Source organism: Osmia lignaria, chromosome 9 (genome assembly GCF_051020975.1).
Source record: "Osmia lignaria lignaria isolate PbOS001 chromosome 9, iyOsmLign1, whole genome shotgun sequence".
NCBI classification, from domain to species: Eukaryota; Metazoa; Arthropoda; class Insecta; order Hymenoptera; family Megachilidae; genus Osmia; species Osmia lignaria.
The window spans coordinates 10,418,199-10,427,489 of record NC_135040.1 but is presented as its reverse complement, the minus strand read 5'-3'; the positions used below and the strand labels follow the sequence as shown (position 1 = coordinate 10,427,489).

Here is a 9,291-nt window from a genome sequence, read left to right as displayed (position 1 = left end):
ATAATAACGTTCCCTTGGCTATGGTTCTCCAGCCTATGCTAACCATAGCAGACAACCAGCTCGCGATAGCTCGACGTTTCTTCCCCATGGAACTCCTTAACGCTCCAATCGTGCCCGGCCATTGAAGGATTCGCGAATTCACCCTGAATTTTCTACCCTTATTCCGTGCCTATAATGATGCCAGATGAAAAATGCATAAGTCGAGGCTTTGTTCCATACTAGAAACTTTTTGTATCTTTTCATAAATGTTTTTAATAAAACATGGAAAATAGATTACGAAGTAGATGAATGGGAAGCTGCTTTATCTCTTCATGTTTAACAAAATATTTTCATCTACTTAAATATTCCCTTCACTATCATTACTGTTACCATTATCTATAATCTCTTGTTGTAACTTATACATAGTATTACGATATAGGTAATATCGTCGTTTTGTTGTGAAAAACAGCTTTCGGGATCGATCCGACCCTTTAGCTCGAACCTGGAGTTCTTACAGGCCGTGAATAGTGATCATACAAAAAAGAGGAATTTTGAAAAACGTCGAGAATCGACGTCTATGCATCGTAAAATAGACTTGTTTTACCTCCAACGCTCATAAATAAATCATTCTATTCATGTTGTTCGGTACAGCTAAAAGAACTATTCTTTCCTGAACTAATATTAAAATATATGAAAGTGTAATGAATTAAAATAATTGGAGAGAAGCTTTTGAAGGTGTCAAAATTAGTCGCGCAATTTGAAACTGCAACAAGCTGCAAGAATCGAGCAAAGTCCTTTCCATTCTATAATGGAAGAAGGAAAAAGTCATCAGGAGATCGATAAATAACCCTTATCGGACTCGTGACTTACGAACGAATTACCTAGTCACCCCTCGAAGTTATCTGTCCCATACATCATCGACGTTCACCCGACGCTTGTCCGTCGCTTGTTCCGCGTCCTCGCTGCCGTTTTCCCATCATCCTGCGCTATTTATCAGGCAGGTTCCTTCGTCGCGACGCGTCCAGGAGTTCGTTAACTTTTTCCTTGGCCGCGTCACGTGCCGTTCTAGACGAGGGTGTACGAAAAGGCATTAATAAAAACGTGTCGCGCCTTAGTTCCACCCTTGTGTTCTCCACCTTCGTTCCCTTTTGCCCACCCTCGTCGCACGAACATCGACGTTCGTTCTCGTTCCCGCACCTGTTTCGAGATCCCCCTTTTTTTCCCGAACGCCGGACTAGCTGAAAAACACCCGCGTAAATTACTCGAACGCTCGTAATGAATTTCAAACAACTTGTCCGTTCGCAACGGGGTAGTTTGTTCGAATACGTTTCGCGATTACCGGAAACGATCGATTTGTTATGAGCGAAAATGAACTTTTCTGGGTTAAGGAATAACCACGCGAACGATCGCGCAATTTGGATACTTTGGGAAATTGCACGGTTCGGCTTTTATTTGCGAGGATAGGTCGCGTTAAACGAAAAAGCGCATCTCGTTCGACTAATTTGATAAAAGTTCGCGGTGGCGCTTCGCGATTGGCGTCTGAACCGAGAAACGTTAACGTTAATTATAAATCCCGGTGGAATAACGGTAACGAACGGAGAGAGATAGAAAGACGGGGCGAGAGGAAAAAAGGCGAAAGTCCCTGGGAATAGTTCCAAATGGGAGCCATTAATTTTACTCATCCGCCTAGCGGCAATTCACCGCGTAATAACGAACGTGAAACGATATGAGAAAAGTTGAGATACCTGTCCTCTCGTGCCACACTTTCTCCCTCCTCTGTCGACCTTTTCTCTCCCTCGAGTGGTTAATATAAAATCGCATTTATTAACTAAATTTTTCCTTCCCCGTTAATGAGACAAGGTTTAATGTTACACACGTATTTACATATCTCTATCAATCTGAATTGTTTCTCGATGAGTAAAAAGTCGTTATACCATTTATCAAGGTACTATAAGATATTATTCTCGAAGGTTTCTTCTGTTTGATATGAGTAAAAATTGAACTATGTTAAATCGAGCGACGTAGTAGGGAGGTGGTAACAATATCGAACGTCTACCGGTTGGATGCAGGTAACGGAGCGAAGGGGTTTCGAAGTTATGGACGGAAGTGGTGGTTTTCGACTCTGAACCGTTGCACCACTTACATGGTCAGTCAATTTGCGTAATGAAGCAGCGAGGGAGAGCGGGCTCTCGCCGAGGGCCAATTACGGTCGAAGAGGGACGGCCACCGTACTTAGCTTTACCTAAAACCACGTTGAACCTTCGCAATCGCGGAGGTCCCCGTGTCCCGTAGTCCATTGACGATGTTGTAATTGCGTCACTTGTCGCGAGAATCGAAAGGGACTCGCCGACAGATGGTTCCGTCGAGAGGGCATCGTTATAGTCCGAACGTCCAGCCAGAATCGACCAAAACGGACAAAGGGACTTGCTACAAGACGAAGGCTTCTCTCGATTCGAGAAGAGAAACTTTTCCGGTCCTTCAGACGGAACATGGACCGTTCGCGCGTCTGCACAGTCCATGATTATTCTTCAGCTTGGAACTGAATAAATGTTTATGGAAAACATTGACCCTGGAAGGTCATTCTATCAAATAATTTTATACTTTTCCAAAGAACCGCGAAACGATATTAGACCCATTTAAATTCAAGCCCAAGTCGCTCTGACCGAAGGAGAAAGGGGTAAAACATCTTTTTTTCTTTCTTCTTTGTGACTTCCATTTCGCGCTCGTCATCTCGCAGACCATTTCACGGTAAAAGTGGCGAGGACGATGGCGTTTCGTAACGGCGTACGAAGCAACCCCTTCCAAGCTAGGGTCGTTATCCCCGTGATTACAAATTTGTGGACCAGCAGAGGTAGCTCGTTTACGTTGAAACAGAAACGATACGGGAAGAGGAGCGTGTGGAGGTATTTCAGCGCGCACCATGCAACGACTCTACGAAAGAGAGGGTGAGGGCGAGGGAGGGAGGAGGACGGTTTCGAACCGAGAGTATTGTACGGTTTTATCAATGGATTCTGGGATATATTGTCTCTCGCATGAGCGATGCTGCATTGTGAATCGCGCCAGCGGGGGTGGTTGCTGATTGAAAATGCATGCGGTCTTTCCTCCCCGTGGAGACCTTGACGGATAAAAGAGCGAAGCTATCTGTCTACGATAAGAACTCGCTGAAATGTACATCATAGAGCTTTAATAAATTGTATTATATTTTTCATGAATTCCACTAATCTACCCTCAGCTTTCTATATAATACATTCTGTTATCAACAAATTGATACCTCGGCTATACATCTTCTCAATTCGGAGGTTTAATTTTTTCAAGGAACCGTACAGTCGCGTAACAAGCGCGGCTAATGAGACAGTGAGATTAGAAACGTAGGTATTTCTATCGTAACGGACGGTCGTATCGGCGAGCGAATTTCGAATTCAGCTCAGAGACGTGGCGAACGTTTTGGTATTCACGTCGTGACGCTCGGTTCGCGGAACAGAAACGACGGCGGGGAAACGATGAGAAAGTTGGAACAAGAACGGCTACGAAAACGGAGCGAACGAAGCTACCGACAAACACGAGGTTTGCGAAGCAAATACCTGTTCGTCGCCGGAACTTTCCTCTTCGCTATGCGGCACGATCGACGCGCGAATTTTGAACCTTCCTCGCTGCGGTACATTTGCAACAAACCGAGAGGAACCCTTTGCCAGCTGCGTCATAAAACCTCTCGTAGGCGTTTCGTAAATGTTTTAGTTTACATTATCAGAACAGGCGTGAATGATAATATTTTTCATTCTCCAGAGTCGTAAAATAGATGCAATCAATGGTAATGAGAATGTAAACAAACGATATCGCACTTGAACTTGGAGATACCACTGATATTATTGACTAATGTCAAAAGTTGCAGTTGTAAGTTAATCGTCGGCGCAGTGGAACGGTGATTGTGGAACGACGTTCAAGAAAGCGAAATATTACACTAATTACAGAGAGGAAGTTTCTTGACGGCTACGTAAGGCGTCCTTATAACTTGTTATTCTTGTAGTAAGTATAATTTATTAAAATAAAAAATAAGCGTTGAATATCTCGATTTGTCTCATGTGGTTCACGTTTCTCGAATGCTTCTAATAATATCGAATCTTCCATTCGATATTTCAACGTGACGCTGAAAGAAATATTGCGACGGGCTGATTATAATTTATCGCGGAAACGTCGGTGCCGGCGCAACGGAACCCTTGGTGGGAAGGAAAATTTATATCCGAACCGGCTTATCAACTATGTGACACGTCGTATCGAGATCTCGTTAAAGGCGCGGAAACTGGCTGCTCGCTCGCGGTCGATCGTTGCTCTCGAAACGATTTGACGGCTGTCTCATGCATAATAAGGGCCCCTTCGTTCGTCGCGAATCTTTATTTCGCGCTGGAACGGGCAATCCGCAGAGTAATATGATATTTTCTGTCTGTTGAACGAGAACTCGAATCCCTCGAGGCGTACCGCCAAGACGGACGACGATTCCTCAAAGAGAAAATAATGTTACGTTCTGCTAAAATGCAAGCTCTTTGAAAGCTGATCATTGAAGCACTCTGCTCTTATTCTTCTTTGAGTGAAATCTTAACACTTTTATCGTGGCATATTTCGTGCAACTTGAAGTTACTGTTTATATCTACCTACATAACAGGAAATTACCGAGAGAATTGGGTCTGAGGGTTTCATTTTAAGTACCCTGCAAAATTAGTAATCGAAAATAATATCCGAAGTTTATGATACTGAAATTCTCTGTATCCTCGCTTTTTGGCCTCACGTTCCTCGTAAGATATTCCGGTACCGTGCCGGTGGTTCGCTAGAAATTCGCTCTATCAACGGTCTAACGGGTGGAGTAAGCAAATCTCAACGAACCGTATTCTGTTTATCGCGCGTTCACATTTATTTGCATGCGTTTAATGTTGAAATCCCATGCTACGTCGGAATAATATACGCAGCTTATTTCCCTTAAAACTCGACCGTTCGCCACTTGTGTATCTAAGAAATTCAAATACCGCAAACCAGACCGACCGACCGACCGACAGTATTATTCTGGTTCGCGGTAAGCGATGAGAAAATCAACAAGAAAGCCAGCCAACCAGCCAACCAGAGCAAGGTTCCTGCCTCGTTTCTCCCGGGTCCAGGGCGCCAGATGCTTCCGGCACTCGATCATTTCTTAACGCTACAACCGTGATTACCTGCATCGATTTGTTACCAACAACCAACTAACGCCTCCGGTAATTTTTCTTCCTCATAATAACAGAGAGCGAGAAAGAGAATTACCGGACGGCCACGCGTACCTCGAATATTTTTCAACGCACCGGCACCAGAATAAAACGTTTTCATCCGTCGCTGGATTAATTGCGAGACGGGGAATAATATGAACGCGAGCGTTACCCGGTATCACTGAAAAGCGCCAGCGAAATTTCCACGGCAGAGCCATTGTCGCGAAAACGTTTGTCGCCGAGCGGATAGAATCCTTGTCGCTTGTCGGTTGCTTTCCTAGCTCGTTCTCAAATTGCGTCGAATCGTCAATTAAATTTTCGGTTACCAACGGCAACGTGGACCCGAATTAACACGGAGCTTCGTATTATCCGATCTGAAATTTCCCTTGATCACCATTTCATCGCAGACTGGAATGAAAACAGGAGCTGCTTGTCGTCCACAAAGTATACGCGGTTCGAGTTCGTTAAATCTCGTTTTTTTCAACGAACAACGGGTGAAAGAAAATAGGGAACAATTCTTGGATATTGATTTTTTCCAACTGGAAAAATTCTTTATTAAATTCAAACAGAACATTTTTTACAAGGTTCGTTGCATGGCGCCTAGAAATTCAACAGACGAAAATTTGCTCAATTTGCATTTAGGAAAATGACCATTCTCACGGCATCACCTGTTCCACAGTGCTCTGTTTATACCAGCGTGTAATTTCCGGCGGTCGTTGACTCGTTAATTTCTCAGCGTCTCGTTCGCGGTCATTCCCATCCGTTCTACCCTCGGTTTCGGCCTCCTTCAACCCCGACACGTCGAACGGCCAAGCATCTCCGCTTCGTACGGGCCTGAGAGCGATCTCTTCTATACATATTCATGAGGCAATAAGCCCGTCACTGATCTTCCGTGGAATGGAACAACAAGGGAAGAATGGAAAGTAGGGAGGGACGCTCGTCAACCCCTTTCTCTCGAACGTCTCGAACGTCCCGAACGACATTCTCGCGCATTCGCGACCCATCCTTTTCTCTCCTTCCCTTTGTATCGCAAACTCAATAACGAAGCTTTTCGAACAATTCTTAACCCGTTTAATTCCGACCCACACGAAAATGTGTTGATTATATTATGTTAACCCTTTCACGGATTTCGAAATTTCGTTTAAGTATAGTTTTAACGAATCGGTACCGTGTAAACGATTTTGTCAGACAATATTAAGGGGAAGAGTTTGTACGGACAAGTTAATACTTGCTCGACGAGCCAACGAACCCATTGTTACACGTCGACGAGCCCTCGTTGCAAGCTCTATGAAAAATACAGGAGGAATCGTGGCGGTAAGTACGGCATGGGACCCGTATAATCACGGCAACATTGAGAAATGACCGAGCTGCTGGAGCATCTGGTGCTCGGCATCAGGAAACGGATAAAGCTTCCGCTGCTTTTCTTGTTGATTTCCTCGTGGTGGCGCGCGAGCGAGAATAATATTCCGGGTCCCAGGACCGGACCCGGCACCAGCTGCCAACCTCTCAAGATCGATACACGCCGTTGTTATTGCGTCCGGAAAGCGGATATCGTTTATCCGCAAAGGAACAAGCTCTCCGATTTCAGGATGTCTGCTGTGAATCAACCTTAGATAGTTCCGCGTTGTCCTCAAAAAGGAGTAAACGTACTCGCGAACAGGATGCTCAACGACGTAATATGAAGATATATTTTGGTCCATCATCAAGGGACAAACATCTCGAGCGAGACAGGATGCGGCGTTCTGAATCTGAGCCTCGGATCCGGTAGCGTCACGAAACAGGACAAAGATCCTTCGGCTTACGTTTATCCGTTTACCCGGTGACTCTATCCACCTAGTTTTGCCGCAGCTTTTACTTGTTTCAAGAAAAGCACGACGTGACCTGCCGCAATCCTCCTTCGCGTATCCCAGTCACATAGGCTCCTGCGTACCGACTGCGGACCAATCTCTTCTCAGAGACGGCTGCTCGGAATATCGGCGCCGTTTCGAAATCCCAGAGATTCTGCGAGACGATTTTCAGATACGTATTACACCCTCCGGGAAGATCCTCTCGACGTGACTCGAGAATTTTCTCCATCCATTTTTACTTACTGCAACCAGACCAAGGTCTGATCACAGATGGGTGTCTTACCTTTAACTCATTCAGATTACTTCGAACTAGACGCGATAATTTCTTTGCAAGATACACGTGGTCCGTCATCGATTGTATTTGATTGACAATATAGGGCGCACACTGCGCATCATCGATTTCGAGTGTGTTAACATGTCAATTATCGTATCAGTTAATTCAGATCGCAGCTGATTGTTGTTATCGTAGATACTCCGGCTTCGATAAGAGTACGCGTTCCGCAATCTGTCAATTACCTCGAAAGCGCTTATCGATTACAATAAAGAAAAGTTTTGACATGCTAGTATTCCATTCCCCACCGTGTACCTCAATTTAACGCGCAATTGATGACACGTGATTACATAATTTAGCATTGACTCATGTGTCTCGTCTCCCCTGGTATGCAGTACGTCGTTGCAGCTTGCAGTTCGTGAATAATATAGCCTTTCTGCGTTTGAAAAAATATCGCACGACGTAGATCGAACGCAATTAAAGACGTGCTTCGATTAATTGATCGTGACGTAAGCTTCAAATTGGTGATAAAATAATTTTGAAATCAGGCGATAAACGACAGAGAATTATGGAACGGTGGGCTGGTAAAAATGCGGTTGTTACCGGTGCTGCATCCGGCATCGGGGAAGCAATTACAGCTGCTCTGTTGAAGAACAAAGGGAACGTGGTAGCTTTGGACATACGATTCGAGGAATTGCTTCTCGCTGCTCGTAAATGGGAACAAATCAAACACCGTGGAAACATTCGATGTATGTACTGCGATGTAAGCGAGCCGACCAATTTGGAGGAGGTTTTCTCCACCATAGAAAGGGAATGGAAAGGAGTGGATATTATGGTAAACAATGCGGGGATGGTCGACTACACGCGCGTCATTGGTAAGATGTTACATTTAACGCATCGCCAACCATCGTTCTCCTAGTCATTGACGCATTTTAAAAAATTCCATAAATTACATTTGTAGAGAGCGACTGGGAGACGTTTCAAAGACTGTTAAATTTTAATGTCCTCGCGACCTCCATGTGCATCAATTGGGCGGTGCGCTCGATGCGCCAGCGGAACGTCGAAGGGCATATTTTCAATATCAACAGGTACCTATTGTTGTTCACGATCGTCTTGTCAAGTCGTTTTCCACTTCGAATTTTTATCGATTCCCACCGTCATGATGCTTTGTATCTAATCATTAATTCGAAGGGGTAGGTTTATCAAATTCGCATCTTCTTCGAGCGTTCACAGTCCTGTTTGAACCACAGAATTTTATGACAAGAGTAGGAATTTCATTGAACGTCGATCAAGTATTTTTCATAGCTACTACTAGTGAATAGAAAGCATACTCATTCGATGCTTTTAAGACCGAAACAATCGGTTTGGTTGTTTGCGCTCGGAGTTGATTCGAATAAAACTCTGTGCAAATGGTCGGCCATGGGCGACTGGTTGTTGAAGCAATTTTTTGTTTCGCACGGTAGCGTGCTGGGACACGAAATTCCGAGCGGATCCCTTTCGGAAATCGATGGCTGTAATGGCTGGAACCTGTACCCGACTTGCAAACACGGAACTGTTGCATTAACGCATACGGTGCGGCGGGAATTGGCGGCCATTAAAGCACCGATTCGAATCACCGTAAGTCCGTGCGATGTTACGCGAATTTTCACTACTGGAAAATGCTTTCCTCTAAGACCATCAGTATATTTGTAAGCAACGAGCATTAATCTGTGATCAAATTATTTTTCGAACACGCGCCTTTTCATGTTTTATTCTTTCTTTTTTAGAGTATCTCTCCTGGCATAGTGAACACCGGTATAGCCAAACATGTTTCTCAATTAACGGATGTTCTGAAAAGAATTCCCGCACTTCGACCAGAAGACGTCGCGGATGCACTGATTTATGCCCTCGGTTCTCGACCTGAAGTACAAGTAAGAACGATTTATGACTTTCTTATGCGCGATAGGGTAATATTTGCAAACGCAGTTCC

At 44.5% G+C, this 9,291-nt stretch overlaps 1 protein-coding gene across 3 annotated transcripts in view; it reads left to right on the top strand.

Annotated features, from left to right (window-relative positions):
- Positions 1-3,099: 3,099 nt before the first annotated feature.
- LOC117601278 (farnesol dehydrogenase) overlaps positions 3,100-9,291 on the top strand; it is a 56,736-nt gene continuing 50,544 nt past the window's right edge. Inside the window, exons 1-5 of one of the 3 annotated variants that reach the window (XM_034317787.2) lie at positions 3,100-4,002; positions 7,871-8,197; positions 8,284-8,410; positions 8,786-8,939; positions 9,089-9,232. In XM_034317787.2, the coding sequence (XP_034173678.2) occupies positions 7,891-8,197; positions 8,284-8,410; positions 8,786-8,939; positions 9,089-9,232 (732 nt within the window). In that variant the 5' untranslated portion in view covers positions 3,100-4,002; positions 7,871-7,890. Of the gene's footprint in view, positions 4,003-7,476; positions 8,198-8,283; positions 8,411-8,785; positions 9,011-9,088; positions 9,233-9,291 lie in introns of those variants that run through there. The other 2 variants (XR_004580629.2, XM_076690064.1) reach the window with 2 other exon arrangements.